At 38.5% G+C, this 23,948-nt stretch overlaps 1 protein-coding gene across 1 annotated transcript; it reads right to left on the reverse strand.

Moving 5' to 3' along the window:
* Positions 1-1,272: 1,272 nt before the first annotated feature.
* Positions 1,273-23,062, reverse strand: LOC121012633 (2'-5'-oligoadenylate synthase 1A-like). Its single transcript, XM_040447932.1, has 8 exons — positions 22,875-23,062; positions 21,723-21,909; positions 18,803-18,993; positions 16,280-16,440; positions 11,738-11,862; positions 5,543-5,729; positions 1,938-2,147; positions 1,273-1,445 (listed from the first exon to the last, which is right to left on the reverse strand). Exons 1-8 carry the CDS (start codon positions 23,031-23,033, stop codon positions 1,289-1,291), a joined length of 1,377 nt encoding a protein of 458 aa, XP_040303866.1. The 5' UTR covers positions 23,034-23,062; the 3' UTR covers positions 1,273-1,288.
* Between the last annotated feature and the right edge of the window lie 886 nt (positions 23,063-23,948).

The raw sequence follows: 23,948 nt of genomic DNA on the forward strand, positions 1-23,948 counted from the left end.
AAGGATGTTCAAAAGAACATTCTCCCCTGAAGGGAAGTCCAAAAGTGTTTCCAGACCAATCACATCACTGGAATATAAGCATACAAGTTCTCTGAGGACTCGCCTGAAGGGGCCAGTGCTCATTTATATGTAAGAGTTCTGTCATGTGGATAAGTCTAATCACTCGCATTAATCTGAAGTCACACTTCATACATCTTCCATGCTGATGAATTGTTGCTATGCAAGTGAGTCAGGAAATTTCCTCTGGTCTATTTCTGGTGGGCTCTGGCTTTCATTATCAGTGGCTGCTAACGCTACTTAATAGAAAGGAAAACAGCTGATACCACCAATTGAAAACAGTTGTTGCAGAACTGGCCAGTTCAATAGCCCGAGTATTTTATTTATCCTTGCTTATGGCTAAGCACCTTGAAACCTTAAGAATGGCTCCACTCTAACCCCTGAGTCGTGACATAGGCAGTCATAAAATGATTTGGGGAACAGTTTATTTTGAGGCAATCCATTGTGTTTTTTCCAGATATTTCCATCTTTCCATGTATTCATTTGTAAGTTCATGTCTGGAAGCGAATACACCATACTTAATGCAAGCAGGTTTTCATAGGGAAATTTTGAAAACACAGGTGACCCAATGAAATACTAGGTTACCAGGAGAATTGAAAAGTCAACCTGAAATGATAGTGAATTAAAACTAAAAAATGGGAGTTATTTTACCCTTTCAGATAATTGTCTTTCAAATGACCTGGGAGTTTTGTTTTATTTATCCACTGTGGCTACTTAGATTTTGTTTTAATGTTTTTTGGTCATGAGACCACCAAAGCAAACAAATCCAAAACATGGGGGAGGATGTTTCAATTCTCCTAAAGGTTGAAATAGATCCTTTTATCTTAAATGATGACTTACATCAGTATGTTGATTAAAGATTGGGTCACTAATATGGTGAATTAGAGTAAGACAAGCTTTCTTCCTGCTGCCTTTCGTCCAGAGCACTCTTACTGGGAATGTGCTTTGTGTCCTTTATAATTTCTTCATAGAAATCTAGGACAGGGGTGCCTGGATGGCTCACTCAGTTGAGCATCCAGCTTCAGCTCAGGTCTTGATCTCACGATTCATGGGTTCGAGCCCTGCATCTGGCTTTGTGCTTCCAGCTCAGAGCCTGGAGCCTGCTTCAGATTCTGTGTCTCCCTCTCTTTCCTGTTCACACTCTGTGTCTGTCTCTGTCTCAAAAATAAAATAAAAAACATTTTAAAAATTAAAAAAAAAAAAATCTGAGGAGAGTAGCTCCTTGTCCAGTTTACCAGTTGTTTGTGAAAAGCCAAGGGGGCTCAGCTCTTACTCTGCTGAAAAGAGGCTTCAACAGGCTATGCCTCGCCACCAGGGCAACCTCGTCCCAGGCATTGCAGGTGTCACACACGTTGACAGTAGGATTTACGGGGTCTAAAATGAACGGCCTACAACAAAACAAAACAGAACACAAAACTATTCATTTCTAAACTCAATTTCAATTTGTAGTATAGTGAGAAAGGGGAATGTCAGAGTTAAAAAAAGGAATTTGGTTAAGAACAGGACTCTTGGAAGGGTGGAAGCAGGTCCACGAGGGACTAATACCTATCAGAAAACAGCAAGTTGCTTCTGCCCCTCCAACTCTGACTCCCTCTCATTTTTCCTCTTCACCTCGGGAGGCATTTCTTCCCTGGTTTCAGTCTTCAGTTACCTCTCCATTTGCCATCTACATCCACATTTGATTCATTCTACTCAAATTATTCTTAATTCACACTTGAGAAGTAAGATTCTGTGAGAAGTAATCAAAGGGAATTGGCTTTGTGGTAATTAAGGCCTTCTCATTTACAATGAATGGCAATAAAGCAACTCCTTGCTCCAGACTTTCTTGATGGTAAACATGCTTCTTATAGCCTAAGGGCATAGAGAAGATACATACTTACCTGGTGTGTTTCTGGTTAACCTTTACAAAAATGGGGAACTTGGGATGGTAGTGTCTGTGCCAAACGACATCAATTTCTGTGTATCGAACCAGAAGTTTGAGGACTGCCCTCATTCCCTGCACCAGGTTGAACAACAGCGGCTTTCCTGCCAGTTCCCAGATGTGAATTGTGAGGAGCTCCACTGTGTAAGAGGAGGGAAGTCTGCGGAATCTAGACACACAGAACGAAGGGTTGTCTACTTCCCTTAACCCAGAAAATGAAGACAGATTTATTCACTTACGAGAAAAATTTAAGCTCAGAAGGCAGTTTACAAAAGAAGAAATTCTCTTTTCAATCTCACTGTTTATCAATTTTCCCACCAATGAGATGGACCAAATATAAAGAATTATGATATCTAATATTGGTGAGTTTGTGAGAAAAGAGACACTCTCACATTCTATTGGTGAGGATGTAATTTAATACAGTCTTTTTTTCTAAATTAAAACAGTCAACTCTACTAAAATTTGGTATGTTCCATCGCTTTGGTCAGCATTTTTCACTTCTCATTCTGTAGAGAATGTGGCTAGTCTGACTTGGGCACACACTGGATTTTGAAGACATATTTAAAAAAGGAAAATACTCATAATTTTTACATTGATTGCCTGTTGAAATGATAACATTTTGGATATAGTGGCTAAATGTATTATTAAAAGTAACTTCATCAGTGCTTTTTACCTTTTTATTTTTTTAATTGTTTTAATGATTATTTTAGAGAGAGAGAGACAGATCATGAGTAGGGGAAGGCAGCAAGAGAGAGAAAGACAGAATCTGAAGCAGGCTCCAGGCTCTGAGCTGTTAGCACGGAGCCTGACTCTGGGCTCGAACTCACAAACATGAGATCATGACCTGATCCAAAGTCGGTTACTTAACCAACTCAGTCACCTAGGCACTGCTACATTTTACCTTTTAACGTGGGTACTAGAATATCTAATATTGCATATGTGGCTTGTATTTGAACATCACTATACTTTGCAGTCATTAAAAGAAGGTAGCTCTCTAGGTACAGCTATAAAAAGATATAGATTAAATGAATAACAATTTTCATAGTGATACATAAACTACAAACCCATTTGTTCCTTGTTTTTTAAAAAAATTAAGCATATGTAAAAAACAAATTTGGCAGAATATGTCCTAAACATTGTTAGGGAGGTGGGAATTTGGAGTGAAGAAGGAAAATTTTCTTACATCGGTCTTTTAAATTGCAGCTTATGTACATCAGGGGAAATAAAATAAAAATTAAAGCTAGGGGTTATAAACAAACTCATGGGAGAAAAAAAAAACAGATAGTTTCAGGATTCCATGTTGGTTGATATCCAAACACATATTTTGTTGCCTTGGCATTCATTAGCCAGTGCAATCTCTTTTGAGGATATATTGCAAAATCATGCAGTTCTTCCCCTAATAGCATGGAAATATTTTCTTACTATCATTATTGGTCGTTTGTTTTTATTTCAGTAAAGAAAATAGGAAAAACTAAAAGGAGACAAAATTTTTTGTCCTGGTAATGAAATAGCAAACCAGATTTCAGACTATCAATAATTTAGTTCTTACAATACTCCCTGAGCGTTGACAGCAACAAACACCAGACTTCAAATCCATCCCCACTTGAACCAGCTGGTATTCCCAAGTGCCAAAAGAAAGTCATGGTTGAAAACCACTCAGGCAGAGGATGCTCTTCATATGACATGAGAGTAAATTTAGGGGGAAAAAACTTAATAAACATTAGACTATTTTCCCTCACATTTTACAGCACATTTACATCTGTACTTTCATACTTCTGATACATGTTCATACTATTTATTCTGTGTTATGTTTTAGTCGTTTAACATTGTTTCATGTAACTCCTTCCACATATTAATTACCGTGCTTCCCAAATTTGTCTTGAATAGTATTTGATCATATTTGTGGGCAAGTTTATTTGTTCTTCAAGGGCATTTTTGCTGTTCTTTATCTTAAGCAGTACTATTCTGAATATATTTACACAAATTACTTCTTTAAATGCATTCATTTTCTGTAAGGTTAGTTCTCGAAGTATTTCTCATCTCTTTTCTTAAAAATCTTTATTTTTAGTACTTTTTTAGGACATATTTTTAATATAAATGACCTCAACTCTTTTTTGAAACCAACTAATAAACTCTTTTTTTTTTACTTTTTACTATCACTTTTTTTTTCAATGTTTATTTATTTTTTTGGGGAAAGAGAGAGACAGAGCATGAACGGAGGAGGGGCAGAGAGAGAGGGAGACACAGAATCGGAAACAGGCTCCAGGCTCCGAGCCATCAGCCCAGAGCCCGACGCGGGGCTCGAACTCACGGACCGTGAGATCGTGACCTGGCTGAAGTCGGATGCTCAACCGACTGCGCCACCCAGGCGCCCCTACTTTTTTTTAACCTATAAAGGAATTACCTTGACAAATGTTTTGAATATTTTAAAATCCTTAACACATAATAAATATTTAATACAACACTACCAGATTACTTTCCAAAAATAGAAAACCAATTACCATATTATAACATATGTGGTCCAATTTCCCCCACAATAGCACCTTTTTAAGTCTTAGAATTATTGTTCTGCTACGCTAAGAGATAAGCTTCTTTGCAGACCTCTAAATGCTCTCCGTTAAAAAACAAAACAAAACTGTTAGATTTCAAAACCAGGCCTATAATCTGACCAAGGATCTACTCAGGCAAGAAACTTTCTTTCTTGGTCTTCTGTTCTTCTATTTTTAATAATAAATTTTTGCTCAACCAAATGAGAAAAAACATATAGACTGTTCAGAGATGTTTAGATACAGGAAGAAATTATATAGAAATATATGTTTACAAAGTGACTAATGTTTTCTATGGTAAACATAAAAATATACAAAGAGTAAACAGTGGGGGATTCAGATGAACAAGTCATGATTATTAGTAACTTTATACAAAGACAAAGAAGACATACTCTTTGTAGAAAGTGGCCATATACAAATATGTTATAGTAAATCTCCTGTCTCTGCTATTTCTGCCAAAAGGAGAATTCAGATATATTCTATGTCTTTGTTTATCAAAAGTTTATCTTAAAATACTCAAACCAGTCACTGTCTCCCTCACCTCCCATCATTATAAGTTAGAGCTTATTCCCAGCAAACGCAAGGAAAGAATCAAGAACATGCACATAGCAACTTTTGAGGATCCCCCTTCTCTGAAAGACAACTCTGCCTCTGATAGAATTGGCTACAGCAGAAGGAACACTTGAAGCTCAAATTGTGCTGGTAGTTTCCCCTTTCTTTTTCCTGCGGCTTCGTTCTTTGCACCAATCCCTCTGGCTATGCCACTGAATATTTTTGTTTCTATTCTTTGGTTCCTACCAAACCATTATATTGTTTCAGAATAATAATAATAATAATACAGATGTTCCATATTCTAGACAGCCCTTTCTTCTCTCTCTCTCTCTTTCTCTCTCTCTCCCTCTCTCCCTATATTTCCCTCTCCTCTGCCTACCAAGGTAAGAGGTGGGGCCTGGAAGTATAAAGGAAAGGGATATGAAAAGAGGAAGGCTCACATGGTGCCCATGTGCTGGTTACATACTTATTTTCCTCGGTGGACTTGGCAAATGACGTCTTGAACCAATGTATCATTAAACGAATGAGCTCCTTCACCCTCACCACAGATGCCTTGACAAAATCCACTTGGTACGGCAAGAGGGCCAAGGCACACAGCTGTGCTGAGTCACTGTCGTTACAGAGATACAGTTTGCGGTAAAGGTGTTTTAAATCTGTTAACACCAAGGAACAAAGACCATTGTGAGAATTTGCTCCCTCTTCTTTTTTGGCTTCCCCAATACAAATGAGCTATGTTTCTCTGATTAATTAGATCTTGATCATTTAAAACGAAAGTTGTTTTTTTTTTTTTCTTTTTAGGAAAGTTATTCCAGTTTACTCAAGTAATTAAAAGAGAGAGCTTCAACATCATGATGCCTGAGCAATTCAAGTGAGCAAACTCTGATATAAGAAAATCTGATGCGGCAGATTTTCTGTCTATTCACACTGGAAGTTTATTTCCCAGAAGCAGATTTCAGTACCTTAGGCAAATATCATCTACATATAAACTAAATGTCATCAGACTCTCTGAACAATAACCTATATAATTCCCCTTGTTCAATATCTAAATTGTTCTTATTTGTATATATACTTGCAGAAGAGATTCTACCACCTGGACACGAGGGAATTAATTATATTTATAAAGGTAGAAATGATTTTAAAGATGTATTTGGGTCAAATTTAAAACAAATAGTCCACTAATGAGGGAGGAAAATGAGATTAAATGGCAAGAATGACCATCAATAGCTTAATACTACAACCTTATAAAACATGTACTCAGGTCATGCTTATTCTCTCTGTATGAAATATAAATGTTTAGTACCTTTTATCATAATCTATTTAAATTTTCCCAATTCAAAACAATTGGAAATTCTAATATGAATTTATTTTAGACAGCCCTTACACATACCTATCCTTCTGCCCAACTAAATTGCACACAATGATACACTTGTTAATCATGGAAAATTTCACATCTACAATATGTATTTTAAAGTTAATTGGTTAGTAACTTTACGTTAGTTATAAAATATATTTTACATAAAGTAAAATACTGATGTGCCTTTATCTGGATCCCTAATCTCAAGCATATCTGTGCAGTCCTTTTATCCTGGTCCAGTTGTTTATGGCCAAATCAGAGATATAATAGTAGGTTGATTATCAACAGGTTAGAGAGTAAAATCAAATTACTATGATAAACATAAGCAAATAAATAGAGTTATATATGACACATATCTTATAAGGGCATATTATAACAAACATATTCTAGTCCCAAATTTCCAGGCAATAGTCATTTGAACTATTAAAAAAGACCTTTCAGTTTTACTCGGAGCTTTTCTCTGCCTTTCTTAGCAATCAGACTTGGCCAGAAACTCAGATTTATGATGATAAAAGATAAAAGAAACAATAATTTAACTCAAATTTTGATATTCAATAAGTGTGCCAGATACTTGATAAACTCTATTTATCTGATGAGATGTCATGGCTGACCTGGGGATTACCTACTCAAAGCCACTGGTATATGAACATTTCCCCTCCTTCAAAGGTCTTCACTGACAAAAACCCAAGTTTGTGGTCCCTAACTTATTTTTAATGCTTATGGTATTCTATTTCTACTCTGTGTGACTTAGGTCAGTTTAAGAAACTTTAGTTTAGTATTATCACATCATCACCATTATTTGAAATACAGGAACAGTTAGCTCCCTTGCTTTGAATCAAGTACTATTCCAAATGCTTTATAATTATTAACACATTTACTCTTTAACATCCCTGAGATAAAGGAACTATTATTCTCTCCAGCTTGCAAAGGAGGAGGAGAGTCAGAGAGGTTAAGTAGGTGGCTCAAAGTCAGCATGGCCAAGAAGTTAAACCATCTATTGTCACCCTACTATCTTCTATTGCATGTTAGATCTGAGCCCAAATGCCTAATTAGTGGCTAATTCAATGGTTCTCAGACTTTAATGAGTACAAGAATCTTGTGGGGATCTTTTGAAATGCAATTTCTGATTTAGTAGGTCTGGGATGGAACCCAAGATTCTGTATCTAGCAAGTTCCTAAGTGATGCTGATAGTGATGATCTGAGAATCACATCTGGGGCAGGAATGTTGTCAATCATGGTCTTGTCAGATCTCATGGCTCTGGGCTGCATTGTAGCACATGGGCTGCACTATTGATTGTGTAGCATTTATGTAAGGTGTGCAGGGAATGACATCAAGATTCCAAGTGAAAACTTGATGTGATCATCTGAGTCTTGCTCTGGCAATTTTTAGCAACATTTAGTTGCCCACTAAAATTCCTTGGAATCCTAAGATTTGTCTGAATTGCTGGATTGTTGTTGTCCTGTAAAATCCACTCCCCATCATCAGTGGAGAAAAGCAGGGTTACATAACAATTTCAGGATTTTTCAGTTCATTTCACACAGCTGTGCTCAAGAACTTAGGGGACTTAGAAGCCAGTGTAAAAATATGTTTCTCTCCTCTGGGAGACATTTTAGCTCAAGAGCTACTGATACAGCCTCAAATCCTCAAGACAATTTCCAAGGAACTGCTATTGGCTAACAATTGTGCTTTTGAGGTCTGCACACAAGAGAAAGAATTAATTTGCACAAATACAAAAGCTTTATGAGCCTATGGTAAGACGTAAGGAGATAGAATCATCTTTTTTAAATAAATATTCATTGAGCTAATAAGCATTTTGCTACATGATTTCAAATTGAATCTCATATTTTAATTCTTGCAATATCTCTGTTTTTTAGATTTAAAAAAATGAGGTTTGAGATTTCCATGATTTACCTAAGGTCTCATAGATAATATAAAATAGATCTGGGATTTGGCTTCAAGCCCAGTGTATTCTTCCCATTATAGAACTTTGACATTGTATCAGTCTACACAGGATCTAGACAGTGTGAAGGACCTGGATTTATATCCCAGGCCTTGCACATACTGACTACATAACTGTGGGTAGTTTGCTTACATTTTCTAAGGCTCAATTTTTTTTAAATATGCAAACTGGAGAGAGGGTCATTATTTTAGGTGTTTGTTTTGTTTTGTTTTGTTTTGTTTGTTTGTTTTTTGCAAACCGAATGGGATTCATTTAATGAGATTAATTTTAGGGCAATGAGAATTATGTATGGCATATAATAAGTGCTGGATAAATCACAGCACTTTAAAAAAGTCTTACAGGATCAGCAAGATTATCAGAGCCAAGAAGACTTAACTAACACTGCAGTATAGACCAAGATGTCACATTCCCTTTCCTAGTATCCTTATTTCAGAGTTCCCTATACTTCTGTCTTATTACAGATGATGTTATATTAAAATGACCTATTTATGGGGCACCTGGGTAGCTCAGTTGGTCAAGTGTCTACTTCTTGATTTTGGTTCAGGGCAGTCTCACAGTTCATGAGATCAAGCCTCGTGTCCATCTCTGCACTGACTGTAAGGAGCCTGCTTGGGATTCTCTCTCTCCCTCTCTCTCTCTGCCCCTCCCCAGCTAGTGCATTCCTGCTCTCTCTCTCTCTCTCACTCTCTCAAAATAAATAAACAAACAACACAAAATAAAATAGCCTATGCATGTGTTTTCCCCTCCAGACTATAAACTTCATCATGTCTTATTCATGTTTGTACCAAGTAGTAACACAGTTTCTAGACCATGGCAGGCATGTAGTGCATGTGCATTAACAAATTATAGCACAAAAGAAGAGAATTTTAATGTGAGCAGCACATTGTCCAACAGTGCTGATTAGTAAAAGAACTAGCTCAAGAAAGTCAACCTGTTCCTCTGGGGTCTGGCTGAGAGGGTAGGACCAATGTTATGCTTAATAATTCTTTTTATTCCATGAATAGTTATTGAATAATACAGTACCAGGAACAAAGACAAATCTTATGCTCATGGAGCTCAAAACACTGTGGGAAGCCAAACCTGTACATAGTGACAGTATAGAGGACCATGCTGTGGTGGAGATATAGGGAGGATTCTGTGGGAAAGCAGAAGAGTCAGGTCTAGGAAGAATTAGAGAAACAAGTTGAGCTGGTGCTGAGTTGAGTCTTGAAGGTTGAGCAGAAACTTTAAGATAGAGTATAGGATGGGGCAGGTTAAGAAAATGTATCACTGGGGGTGCCTGGCTGACTCAGTCAGGAGAGCATGTGACTCTAGATATCAGGGTTGTGAGTTCCAGCCCCATGTTGGGTATAGAGATTACTTAAATAAACTTAAAAAATCAATGGAAACAGTGGGCAAAGACATAGAGATAGAGCCTTAGGGAATAACAGATAGACAGATAGACTGGAGCCTTAGGGAATAACAGATATTTCAAGGTTAGGAATCTCTCCTCTACAAAATGTGAGCTCCAAAAGAACAACAATCTTGATCTCCTGTCTATTTCATTGTAAGTATTTAATAGCACATGGTAGATATTCCACAAATAATGGTTGAATGGGATAAATAAGTGAATAGAACAGTGAAAATATTTAATATGTCCTGCTAAGCTACAGGAGGATCACTGCTCATATATTGGCTCATGATTTGCTATGGTACTTTTAGTACCACCTATTGACACAAAGAGAATACATACATAAATGTTCTAAGTCAAGCAGAAGCCTACACTCAACACCCAAGTTCTCTGGAGAATATACTTACGTTTGCATAAATCACTCATCATCTGGGCCTCCGCTGGGGCTACTATAACAAAATATCACAGACTGCATGGCTTAAACAACAGAAACTTATTTTTTTTACAGTTCCAGAGGCTAGGAAGTCCAAGATCAAGGGCCAGTAGATTTGGTTCCTAGTGACAGATCTCTTCTTGGCTTGCAGTTGGCTACCTTCTTGCTGTAGCTTCACATGGCCCCAAGAGGAAGTTCTTGTGTCTCCTTCTCTTCCTTGAGGGGCACTGATCCCATCCTGGGGGTCCATTCCCCATGACTTCATCCAAACCTGATTGCCTCCCCAAAGGAGAGCCTCATAATACCATCACGCTGAAGGTTAGGGTTTCAACATATGGATTTTGAGGAGCTGATAACGGGGCCTTAATCTTCTTGCCTAATGGAGATACTTTATTCCCCTCTTTTTGTAAGTATGGACTAAATTCTATATTTCATATCTCATTTCAGATAGCACATCTTAGGGATAAAAATAACATCACAGTAGCCATCACAATATCATTCTATGACTCTATCCTTTTCACTTCCCATTTCTTTAAGGAGTTTCCTCAAATTCCTCCCCTATTTAAGATGCCCCCATGGACTATCTCACATGTGCTTGCAGACTTTTTCTTTCTATACCACATGATATTTGCCATTATCATCTTCTCTTGATCATTTGTGCTGTTTGATGTCTTCTGTAGCTGCTGTTACCAAAAGCACTGATGGTCCCACCAAAAACAGTTATGCCATCAGGGTGGCCATGCCTGCCAAAGGCACAACTCTTCGGGCCAGTAGTGGGGAAGTAAGACCCTGAAGGAGAGAGGCCTGTTCTTGCATCTTCTCAGGTCACAGTGAGGGTGACTTCTTGGCTCCTCATGCCTTCTGGACCCCTTCCTCGTTCACACAATAACCCCAGAGCTGCATTCCACCACTCAGGCTGCAAAGTTGTGCTGACTTGAGCTCTGGCTGCCATAGCAGACATCCAGGAAACAGCTTGTCTAGTTTTCCCTCAAATTTTATTGAAGTGTTTCTCCAAGAGACAGGCATGAGTCCACTGGTGCCGAGTACTAAGCACCTTTCTCTGCAATACTGGTCTGGTGAGTTTGGACCAAAGTTATGTTCCTAACCCATCTTTCCCACTGGGGAAGACTCAGTTTCCCTCCTGAGTCAGCCAGATTGTGCCTGAATCCTGGGGCAAATCCAGCTTAGGCTCACATAGGGATTCCTGCTACAAGCAGCAGCTCCCTGCAAGCTATGTATATACTTTGTTTGTGCTCTTTCTCTACTCCATTATCCTGGACAAATAGTTAATACTTGATCACACTTCTTAAATTAAAAACTGGTGGCAGACAGATGCATGGTGTTTATGTGCTGCAGGAAAAAAAAAATGTCTCCTAACAACACTAAATGTTTCACTACGACAAGCAGCCTGGTTCCCTACTCCTACTTCACTGCTGTGTCTGGATGTCCTCAGTCCTGTATAAATACATGTTGAATAAGCAGTCATTTTAAGGCTTCCTGTGAAACAAAAAAATAAACCTTACCTGTGGAGGGTGCATGCCCCAGGACATCATAGCAGGCCATGATCTCAAAAGAATGATTGTGAAGACCTTCAGTACATAAAAAATTGAATCTTAAAGACAATGGTGCTCTCTTTCCCATTAGGATCCTTAACAAAGGAACAAGACATGGCATGAGAAATAGTAGAGTAAAAGGAAACTGAGATGATTTTCAACCACCCTTCCCCTTATTCTAGCCCTGCTACTCTCCTGGCTATTTCTTAAACATTCCAGGAATGTTCCCTTCTCAGGGTCTTTGCAATTGCCATTCCTATACCTAGAGTACATTGATGGAAGAGACTCCACAAGGCTTCAGTCTTCGTTGCACTGTTTGGCATTCCCTGGCCACCCTTTAAAACAAGAGCTCCCTCCCTGTTCCCTGTTCCCTTACCCTGCTTTATGTTTCTTCCCAGCATTTAGTTACCACTTGGCATTATTTGCTTATTTCTCTTATATTGGAGTGTTGGTTGAACAAAGGCAGGAGCTGTGTTTGTTTTATTTACTGCCCTGTCCCTAATATCTGACATGTAGTAGGTGATTAAGAAGTAATGTTTAAGTGAATTATTATCTGAATATAGATTGGGGCACAAGATATTGTTAACCATGAATATGATTAAGTAATATATTTTAAAAGAAATCAGACTTCTACTTCTGGGTATAATGAAGTAGTCTGTGGAAGATTGATGCTCATTCAGAACAACTAGAAAATTAGGTTTTCAAAACCACATATAAACGTATTTGAGGGGCATCAGGGAGTTGATGAAGCTAGAAAGGCTGAGATTCCATGAGGGTGGGGGCAGCAGATTATGGAGAGGTGGACAGATACTCTGCTTTTTCCTTTCTGGGGACATACACTGATTTGGGGAATAGACACAAGGCTGAAAACATGGATTTTGTTTGTGTGAAGAGAAGCTTCTGGGGTAAAGAAACCAGCAGAACTCTTTCTAGTTCAGGGGATTGATGCAATGTTAAGAGACTTGGAGGCCACAATCCTGATCAAAAGGGAAGGGTGGAGAGTTGAATCTGAAATATGACCTGCTTTTCCCTCCAAACATCTGCTGAATTCTGAAGATGCTTGAGACAGGCACGGCTGAAGAAATAAAGCAGAATGTCTTCAAGAGTTGAATGGGGTTGGTGATAGTTTTGCCCAAATGAGACAACATGGATGAGGGTTCAGTCTTAAGAGCTGAGGAGACAAGGACTAGGGCAAAGTCCTTGGTGAACATACCAGGCTGTAACAGTGGTTCCCCAACTTTGTTGCATATTAGAATCACTTGGGGATCCTTAAAAAGTACAGATGCTCTGGCCTCCAAACATTTTTATTTAACGTGTATGAGGTGTTACTTGGGTAATCAGTTCTTATTCTATCCACTTGGAAAAAGAACATCAGCTGAAGCATCTAAGATTTTTTTTATGCACGTGTCCTGGCTTTAATCTTAAAAAAATCACTAGAAATTCCAAGAGACAGGGCTATAGGAGACATGGCCATTGGTATGTGGAGTTTTTACTGTTGTGTATACCAGAGAGTTTGAATGAAGTATTAAATCCACTGAGGAGTTCAGAGTTCTAAAATGGGTCAAGGTTAATGAGAATGTCACTATCTTAGGCTACCTTACATACACATTACTGTCCAATGAGTATTCCAAAAGATTTTTGCTAATCTTATTAGTAGAAAAGAGGCATGGGTCATAGCAGTGCTTGTTCAGGAGTCCTCAGGTGATATTATTTGCCACTTCCTATTCTTGTCAACCCAGTCCATGAACATGCCATGTCTTGTCCATGTCTTATCAAGACAACTCCAAGTCCTCCAATCTGACTTTATTTATTTATTTATTCATTTAGAGAGACAGTGTGGGCAGGGGAGGGGCAGAGAGAGGGAGACAGAGAATCCCAAGCAGGGTCCACACTGTCAGCACAGAGCCCGATGCAGGGCTCAAACCCACAAACCATGAGTTCATGACCTGAGCCAAAATCAAGAGTGAGATGCTTAACTGACTGAGCCACCCAGCCACCCGGCAATGTAATTTTAAAAGACTATTTCTCAGAGGAGAGCTTTAAGATGCTCCGACTGGATAATATAATGAAAGAGAGATTCTTGTTTTCAAGACTTCTAAATCAATGCAATAAGAAATAAGAGATAATGTGGAGAAATTCCAATTATAACATAATTATTATAGGTGTGACACTTTATAGCACCATCTCCTTAAAAGCTGAAAGTATGTTTTCCCATTGTGGTTTTTTAATAATAAACACACTGATGTGTAAAGAGAGGAGCACAATACCTCTGGCATGTAAATGATTTCCAGTAACTTGGGCTTATTGGGCAAGTCTCCTGAGATTTCATTCATAAGCAGGGCCCGGAAAGTGACTGACATAGAACAGTTGTTGTTACTGGTAGATTAAGATATAGACTAGTTTCAAAGGAAAAGAACGAGTTTTTCTCACACCCGTCTCTCAAAATAAAGTAACTGAATAGCTTTAAAAATAACAGCAACAAACAATATATCACCAAAAACCAGGCATCAACTGAAACAATAAACTCTACTCTCTCAGTGGGTGGGAGTCAAAACCAACTGTCAGACCCACATATCTGCTTCTTGTCCATTTTTAATTCAATTTTCCCTTCAAATGAATTGTGGTATGGTCTTAGTTGCTCTGAGAAAGCCAGAGAAAGTGGCTGCTCCATTCAGATATCAGTACCAAACAACACCCTTGGACAATCTGCCTCTTTTCCTGACTTCACAGTCCTCTTTTCTCAGTTTGCCTCTAAGTCTTACTTCTCAGAAAATATGCTCCTTTTTAGCCACAGGAACCATTCAGCCAAACAAAATACGGGATAAAATACATTCTGGGCTGAATTAAAACCATTAGTCCCTTGAAAAATCACTCAGAGTGAGTGAAAATGAACAGGCATTTAAAAGGTGCAAAAGAAAGATGGTGGTTACCTGGGAACTCGGTTCAACTTTGAAGACTTTTCAATTAAATTACTTAATGAGTTGAAAGAATAGAAGGAACATAGATGAGAAAATGAGTTTGCTTGTTTTTAGTCAGGAACAATTAGAGTAAATGAACCATGGTTTTCAGGGTTGTTATTTTTCATGCGTTCTACTTCAAAATTACTTCTGGAAATCTAAAAAGTAAAGACTTTCAAGAGCTGTTTTTTCCAAGTGAAGGGCACTGAGATATGGAAGAGGGGAAAAAGTATTAGGGAGAGTGAATCCATAAGGTTCTTTGAAGTTGGGTGGGTGAGGAGTATAGAAAATGACCTAACAATGAAAAACAAATATTGTGTTTCCAAATAAGGTTACCATGGAAAGAATAGAGCCTAACTCTTATTTTTAATGTGCCTTAGAGTACATTAACATTCTGTTTTGATAAATAATAATAACAATAGTATGATGCAACCTTTAGTTTACAAATTTAATGGGAAAAACTTGGAAGAAGCAATGGATAAAAATGAAAAACACATTCTCCTATTTCTCCTGTTTGTTTTCTTTTTTCTTAAAGGTGGTCTTTCTCCATCCAAAGTGTAATTGTATGTGAAACTCCATCATTTCCCTTTCTGCCTTTCCAACCCAAAGGATGTCAGTCACTATTGTCACCATCATGCCATTCATCTGAAGTCTTTCGCTAACTACCACAATTTAGTAGGTGTTTGGTATTCCTGAAGGTAGTATGTTTCAATAAAGACACATTCAAGCTACTTCTCCATACTCATTTGAAGTGAAGGCTTGGTAATGAATCTATTATTTAAATTAAGAAACAGTTCTGGGACATTGTTTTAAAACATTGATCTTATTTTAGAAAAAGTGACATACAGCTTGGTTTGTTTTTCTCAGGAAAAATGCTTTCTTTATTTTACAACATGGATATTTGCGTTTCTCTTCATCCACAGTTCACTATACTGAAAAAAATAACAGGATGTGTAAAAATGAAAGAGAAAAATAAATAATAACATGTCAAGGTGTTTGCATTTCTTTCCTTTTTTCTTTCTGGAACTTACCAAAACAAACAAACAAACAAACAAAAACAAAACAAAAAAAAAACCCTGCCAGGTCTGATTAGTGAACATTTGGAGCAAAGAGACATTGTGTGTAATGTCAGCAAAGCCACAGCAGCAAGAGACCCCAGGATATAGCTGAAGGGAATGTTTATCAGACAAATGTGTCTCAAAGACTCTTGGTTCTTGGAGGCACCTTTCCCACCCCTTCCTGTTTGCATTCCTCAGAGTCAGGTTTCAGCTAGGGGATGGAAATTAAATAAAGGTGCACTGGGGAAAACATAATTAGTCCTTAAATCGTAGAATCTCAAATTCGTGAAATTTCATTGAAAGTTCAGCTAGAAGTCTTAAAAAAAAAATGCCTCTGGGGCAATCTTTCCAAGTTTTCTCTCAAAAATTTAATGTTAGCGTACAGAAGTAATGGTTGCTCAATAATGAATGCCCTTTTGTACCAAGCTAAGAATTTCCCTTAGCTGACGTTTCCACCTGTGGAAGAAAAGGATTCACAGGAACACCTTCACCCAGACCTGTTTCCACGTGATGTTTGCTTTAAGTTTTCCCTCAGAGCATCCAGAGCTTCTCTCAGTTGTTTTTTGCAATGGTTCACATTGGCAAACACATCACTGAACAACACGATGTCAATCTCTGAGCATCCTTGGGTGTCAGTCCCCTTTATATAAGAACCACCCTGTGAAGATGAAGGATTTAATGTGGGTCAAACCTAAACTAACCTTGAGGGAAGCACAAATTTCAAGTTGTAGCATTTTAGGGTCAATTAACATTGTGGAATAGCTTAAATATGTGCAGTTTAACCCCCTTCACCCTGGGCGGGGAGGTGCGGAACAGAAGAAGGAGAAAGCAATCTATCACGGTCTACTGAGAATTTAGGTTCAGCTATGAAAAAGAAAGCATAATTTTCCAAAAAAGCCTGAAAATCCTTATGAAGACAGAGAGCCGCTAGTTCTCAGACTCTTTCTGCCTGAAAGCCACTAGACTGTATGGAACCTACAGAGGCAGGAATCAAATTCACCACTGTGAAGCCTGAAGCTCACACCTAGCAGTTGTCAATGAACAGCTAGACAGGTGCCACCGGCATAAGTGTCCTAGCACAGACCCAACCTGTGAGAGCTAGAACCACAAGTGACTGAGGTTTCTGGGGGATGTTACTTTTCCTTGTTTCTAAATAGATCTTGAATGCTTTTTAATAAGTGTTCTGTAATTATAATTACTGAGAATTTACCTCAAATCTCTCGCTAAATATAATTTTATAAAAGTCAAACTGGAAGGAATTAACCGTACTTTATTGCCTTCTTTAGCACTCCAGGAAAACTTCAGGTTGCAAGGTCCCACAGGAATCTCTTTAGCAGCAAAGAAACCTGTTACCTATGATTTGGTAACCGTCATGTCCCAAATAAGGCAAAAGCAATCTATCAAAGGTAGACTGTGACACACAAATGACACTGTGATTTCACATGAAGTTAGAAAACATTTCAATGCTTGGCTCCAGAGTCATTCTGTATCTGCTAATCATGAAGACTAAAATAGGCGTCTCATGCCCTACCATCTCTACCCCAACTTAACTCTGTTCCTAACACGGTTCTCACCAGTGCAACTAATTTACAAAACCTATTCCCATTACAAGTTACAGTGACAGGGGCGCCTGGGTGACTCAGTTCGTTGAGCATCTGACTCTTGAATTCGGCTCAGGTCATAATCCCAGGGTTGTGGGATCAAGCTCCATGCTGAGCATGAAGCCTGCTTGGGGATTCTCTTTCTCTCTTTCTCTTTCTCTCTCTCTCTCTGCTCCTCTGCTCCTCCTCAGCTCACATGTGTGCGCTCTCTCTTTCTCTTAAAAAAAAAAAAGAAGAGGAAATTATAGTGACAGAGGAATATGGGAAATGTAGTTTTTAGCATCTTTAATCTGAGAGTTCTTAATACACTAATGTGTACTGTCACTATTCAAGAATGGACTAAAGGGCACAACAATTCTGCAACTTAATCAATCATTAGCTCCTGTTTTTGGCAAGCATCAGTCAGGACTAGAATAGAACGCTGACTCTTATCTCTGTAGAAGAAAATACATTGTTTCATATTCAGGCATTGCCATAGCTATCTGAAGGAAGAATTTAATCACCCTCATAAATCATATTTGCTACTGAGTTACATTAAAAATCGTTTTTGCTTTTAAATAAGTTTATGGCTGAAAGATGATTTTATAACAAATATATGTGCATTTGCAGTTTTCTTGACATCATTTCCAAAGATTTATTTTTTTATTTTTTTAATTTTTCTAAGCAATCTTTATACCCAGGGAGGGCTCAAACTCATGACCCCGAGATGGAGTCTCACGCTCCAACTAGTGAGGCAGCCAGGCACCCCATGTGTGCATTTTAAAACGAAGGAGTGGAAAAATTATCGGAATAAAATGCCCACAGAACTGCCCTGTATTTTTTTCTCTAAACACGGATGAGAGAGTATTCAGTGACAGTATTAATGGTAAAAATAATAATAACGGGGCAGGGGGGAAATCATACCATCATTGCTATTTGGATTCCTTTCCTGTGTTCAGGCCATTTTTCTTCAAGGAAATTTTCTGTGCTCTCTGGACAACTGTTCCTGGACTCAGTGAGTTGTCTTTAAGTTGACAGGGAGCCCATCAGCGCAGCACCTAATTACTTCCACAGGCAGATTGCTCAAGCATGAAACAGGGCCCTGGAGGACAGGCTCACCTCCTTTGCCTGAAATTCCCTTAAGCATTTACAAATATCAGTCAAGTGTAAGCCAATTCTTTGGTCTTGCCAATGTAAAGGCACTTTCATCCCTCGGGCAAAAATTGCCAACCTTAATGGACTCCAGCTGTCGCATGGTTGAGTGCCTGCTCCACCAGCCTGAAGCCTGCCCTGGCATTTCAAAGAGCTCCTTGCGAGCTGTGTCACCCCATGCAGAAGGCAACACTGGCCTTTGAACATGTGGCCTTGCCCGGCTGATGTTCATTGCCTCCATGAGGAAGGAATGGCTTCCTTAGGGCTGTGTGGCCTGGCTCAGATTACCTGGATCACTCGGGAGGCCGGCACCGGAAAGCAATCCTGGATCAACTTGAACAGGGCCCCAATTTCAGCCACACATGCAGTGCTCAGATGACCAGAGGCAGGGCGGATATTTTTATCTGCAAATCTCTGTAGCTCTTGGGGACTTTTACACTCCAACATATTATGAGGTGAAAATCCTGTAGACATTTGGGCTGCATAGAGAAATGGCCAGTATTTGATATTCACTGTACAGAAAAAGATGTGTGTGTCTAAGGCAAGAATCTAATTTTATATGTAAATTACATCTAGTCAATCACCAGGACTATCTAGTTGTAATAACAGGGAAACTGACTCTGCTGGTAGAGCATCAGGTGAACAGCAAACTTCACTCCCACCAGACTTAGCTGACATTGAACCCTAGGTCTCTATAGAGAAATGGCTGAACAGATACTCAGACATTCTTGTATGAGGAAAAAAATATTTGCTCCAATTTCCTCAATCATTTTAAGTTCCTAAGTGAAAAACATATATGTTAACAAGTTTCAACAAAATGACCCCAAGGTATAGAATTCCAAGTTAAACCATCTATTAAAGGTCTCAAACTGTCAGTCCAGGGGCCATATTCTGCCTACAGAATGTTTGGTTTGGCCTGCACAGTGTTTTCAAAAAGAAAAAACTGAGCCAACACCTAAAAACCAGAAGATAGTACTTTTTTTTTTTTTTTAATGGGGACATCGTAGGTGTGTGTTTTGAACCAGAAGAGCTGACAAGACTAACCACATCCTTCACGAGAAGGAAGTGAATAACTGAATTGCTAGGTTCAACGAATGGAGCATGTGAACTAAACTGAGAAAAGCAGATTAACAGGAGAAGAGGCATTCAAATTTTACTGATGCTAATATATTTTTTTAATGTGCATAGGTCTCTTTACAGAAAAGAAATGAAAATTCAAAGTAGCGGTGAGACGTGGGGGTTTGTATGCCACTTAAAATATAATATGTTGTGGAGAAGTGAGTAGACAGAAGGAAGGGAGTCCGGAGCTTTGAAGGCCAATAAATTGTGGGAAGGTGACTAGGAAATACACAGGGGGAGCTATTAGGTTCTATTAACTATTAAGAAAACTATTAAGGTTTGTTTGGAAACACTCATGTGCCGGCTCTAGGTTATCTGTGATAAAGGCTACTCTCTTCATCTTAGTACAGGAGAGAGAGAGAATTTATGGCTTGCTTTTAGGCAGAAAGGGGGAGAGCAGGGAGTTCTTGTATTTACTGTGTCTCAACTGCCTTGGCTCCAAATAATCAATACACCAAATTGGCATAATTAGGGGTGGCATATCCTGATCCCCTTCAACAGCAAAGAAATTTTCATAACTTTTGCATTGGAAGGATCAGGAAAAAAATCCCTAAGTATCTGCAGTCACAAAGTGGCCCTCATTCAGGTTTATACAATACATTCATATTATCACTGAGAATTCATTACAACATTTTTTTAATGTTTCTTTTTTTACTTTTGAGAGAGACAGAGATAGAGACACAGCATGAGAAGGGGAGGGGCAGAGAGAAAAAGGAGACACAGAATCTGAAGCAGGCACCAGGCTCTGAGCTGTCAGCACAGAGCCTGACATGGGGCTCAAACCCACGAATTGAGACATCATGATCTCAGCCAAAGTCAGAGGCTTAACCGACTGACCCACCCTAGCACCCCGAGAATTCATTTTAGAGAGGCCTCTGGCTAGAAAAGGGCTCAAGTGCCTTAAAGAATTCACTAATTCTCTCTGGAATGAACTTTCAACTGGACTTTCTTTTTCAAACACATATAGAACATTCACAAGAATTGAATACACACTCAGGGCACCAGGGTGGCTCTGCTGGTTAAGCATACAACTCTTAGTTTTGGCTGAGGTCATGATCTTGCAGTTCATGAGATTGAGCCCCAAGTTGGTACTGTCAGTGCAGAAACCTCTTGGAATTCTCCTCCCCACACACCCCTCTCTCTCTCTCTCGCTATGTCTCTGTCTCAAAATAAATAAATAATGTTAACAAGAAAGAATTGAATATATACTCAGCTATCGATAAAACTCAGCACATTTCAGACAACTAATGTCCCACAGATTACCTTCTCTGGCCACCATGCAACTAAATGAGAAGTCAGTAACAAAATAACTAAAAATACTCCTTGCTTTAAGAAATATTAAGAACCACATATTTTAAATAAATCATGTATCACAGAAGAAATCATAATGGAAATCAGAACATACTCAGAAATAATCAGTAACAAGAGACTTTATATCAACACTCAAGGGATACATAGCCCCTTGTTTAAGTTTTATCAATTATGCCAAGTTAACAGATTATGTGGGTTTTTTTTTTGAAACTTTGATTCTTTTGCTTGAAACATAATATCCAATTTATATACTACTCTAGGGGAAGTTCATCACAAAATGATTACTTTCCAGTGACCTCTCTGTATCCAGAATCAATTATTATTTCCTGAAAAAAATTATATTGTTAAAATTCTTTCATAGACCAGCAACCACAAGTTAGTTTAGAGCACAGACCACAAACATGAGAGGAAAAGGTGTAATATCTTAGTTTTGTGGCTATTTTTGACATGGATAGACCATTACCTGACTCCCACCTGATTTCCTGATGCTGTCCCACTTTTGACTGAAAGCCCATAGAACTGCATGAACTGTGTTGTCTCTTTGAATGACACTTTGGTTTCCCAGCTTCTTCTTCAGATTTGGCTTTGCAAAATTTTACTTTGTCCCTGCCACTCCAAGAGAGGATAGTCTCAAGCCACATCTGGTTTCATCCTCTATCGTTCTCTATTACCTATTCCTGGAAACAACCCCTAAAGCCTTGCACTGAGGGAAAATCAAAATATGGTTTCTATGTTGTGTAAATATACACAGAGAGAAAGAGCCAGGCTTCTCTTTTACCTCTTTTTCTGGCTGTGAAGTGATGTTCTTGTATTTCATGCTTCTCCCGACTAAGGACAGTTCCAAAGTGCCTAGAACACATCCTGCAGGTTTTTGATATTTCTGCAGCCATATGCTTTATATTCCTTTCTTCTAGATTTTCCCAGTTGAGCTTGTGTGTCTCCATGGCTGACCTGTCATGTAAAGACTGAGAAAAGGTAAACACATAACATAGGAATTATAAGAACTCTTTGAAAGATCTGGTGGACTTGATTTGGCTTCTCACTAAATGCTCCCGTTCATGAGCACAGAGATTCTCATTCTGTGTTTTCAAAACATAGCAAAGCCCATTAGTTCTTTTGATATAGATAGAAAACTACTGTAGATTAATGGATGAACCATGAGAACTACAGTGCTGGGAAAAAAGATACATCTATCTGCTATATATATATATGTATATATATATATCTCTCTCACCAGGTTTTGTTTTATGAAATCAGAAGAATAAAATCCCGGCTCTTTTTATTCTCTCTGGAGGCTTTAGAAAAATCATTTAACCTAATCGGGGCTTTGTTCCCTCATTTGTAAAATGAGGTGGAGGAAGGAGGGAAAGTATATTTATCTACTTCTAAGCTTCCATTAAAAGTAAAAATTCTAGGGGTGCCTGGGTGGCTCAGTCAGTTAAGCACCCAGCTCTTGGTTTCGGCTCAGGTCATGATCTCACAGTTTGTGAGGTATCTCTCTCCCTCTCTCTCTGCCCCTCCCCTGCTTGTGCTGTCTCTCTCAAAAGAAAGAAACTTAAAAAAAAAAAAAAAGTAAAAAGTCTAGGATTGTGAGAATCCTGTCACTACATAAGCATTTTGGAAAAATAATTCCAGTAGTAGCAGCTGCCCTGGATACAACACTCATGTCCAGTGAACTCTGCTGAGTGTCCCTAACAGCAGCCCTACGAGACAGATCCTTTATAGCAGGACTGAGACATGCCGCTTTAACTACTTCATCCCACCAGGTGGCCTAGGACCTGGAGTTTTGTTTTAATTTCTACTTTCTTGTTAATTAATCTCCATGAAGAGAATTAATACCCAAAAACAACAAATAAAAAGCAGTGGGTTTTTTTTTTTAGAAAAAGTGGGGGGAAACCCCAAGTTTTCCCCTACTTTTTCCCACTTGTACCTTACTGTGATCTTGGAGCTTCTCCCTCAGGACTTCTTGGCCAAATTTTTCATAGTGAACTTTTCCAAAATGCTTCTGTTGAAAGTGATACTTCAGAGCCTTGCAGCTGACAAAATCACTCCCACAGCACTCACAGTTGTAGTATTTGAGAGTCCACATCCTTTCTCAATGAAGTATTAGATCTGGAACCTACTGACCACAAAAACAAAAAGCCTTTGAAAAAAATCTAGTCTCTCAGAGTTAACTAGAATACAGGTATTACTTCTAATGTGCTAATGTGTGCTCAATCACATGCATGTTTCCTAAGAAATGTATCCCTCACTAAAATCAAATGCAATATCATGAAAATACCTACTTAGACAAGCTGTTTGTGAGCTTGGGCTTATAAAGATTAAGATGGCTGTAACATCAGTAAAACAAATGCAAAATGTGTATAGGTATATATGCACATTTTTCTAAAAAGAAATTTCAAGTGAATCTGTGACCCAAAAGACATTAGTAACTGCTGGTTTAGATATAAATCTGCTGATTTAGAGTACTCAAGAATTCCCCAGGAGCCATTGTTTCTTCAATTTTTACCACCCCATTAATTCCCATATTTGAAAAAATTATCATGATCTGTACATGTCTTTTGAATCGCTCCCTCGATTTTTAAAAGTAGTTAAAAGCAGATAAAAAGCAGAAGTTTATACCAAGAGACACAGTCAGGAAGACGTTGGCGATTCCAATCTCCTGTGGGTTTCTCCTGAAACTGTTTATTTTTCTTGTTGCCAAGCAACTCTGCTTGAATTTGTAAAACTTATCTGAAGCTTAGAGCTCCTTCCTCAGAAGTTAGAATTATGGGATTTGTAGTTACCAGTTTCTTAGCAATCGAATAGATCCAGCTTTTCTAACTGTACTCATAAATTATTTTGCATCTGCTGCTGTAACACATTGCCGCAAATTTAATGGCTTAAACACACGAAACTATTGTCTTACAGTTCTGTAGGCCAGAAGTTTGATTTGGTTTCACCAGCTAAAATCAAAGCATTGGTAAGGCTGAACTCCTTTCTTTAGGCTCTAGGTAAGATTCAT

This window comes from Herpailurus yagouaroundi, unplaced genomic scaffold, assembly GCF_014898765.1.
Source record: "Herpailurus yagouaroundi ecotype Mexico unplaced genomic scaffold, PumYag 29, whole genome shotgun sequence".
Taxonomy (NCBI): domain Eukaryota; kingdom Metazoa; phylum Chordata; class Mammalia; order Carnivora; family Felidae; genus Herpailurus; species Herpailurus yagouaroundi.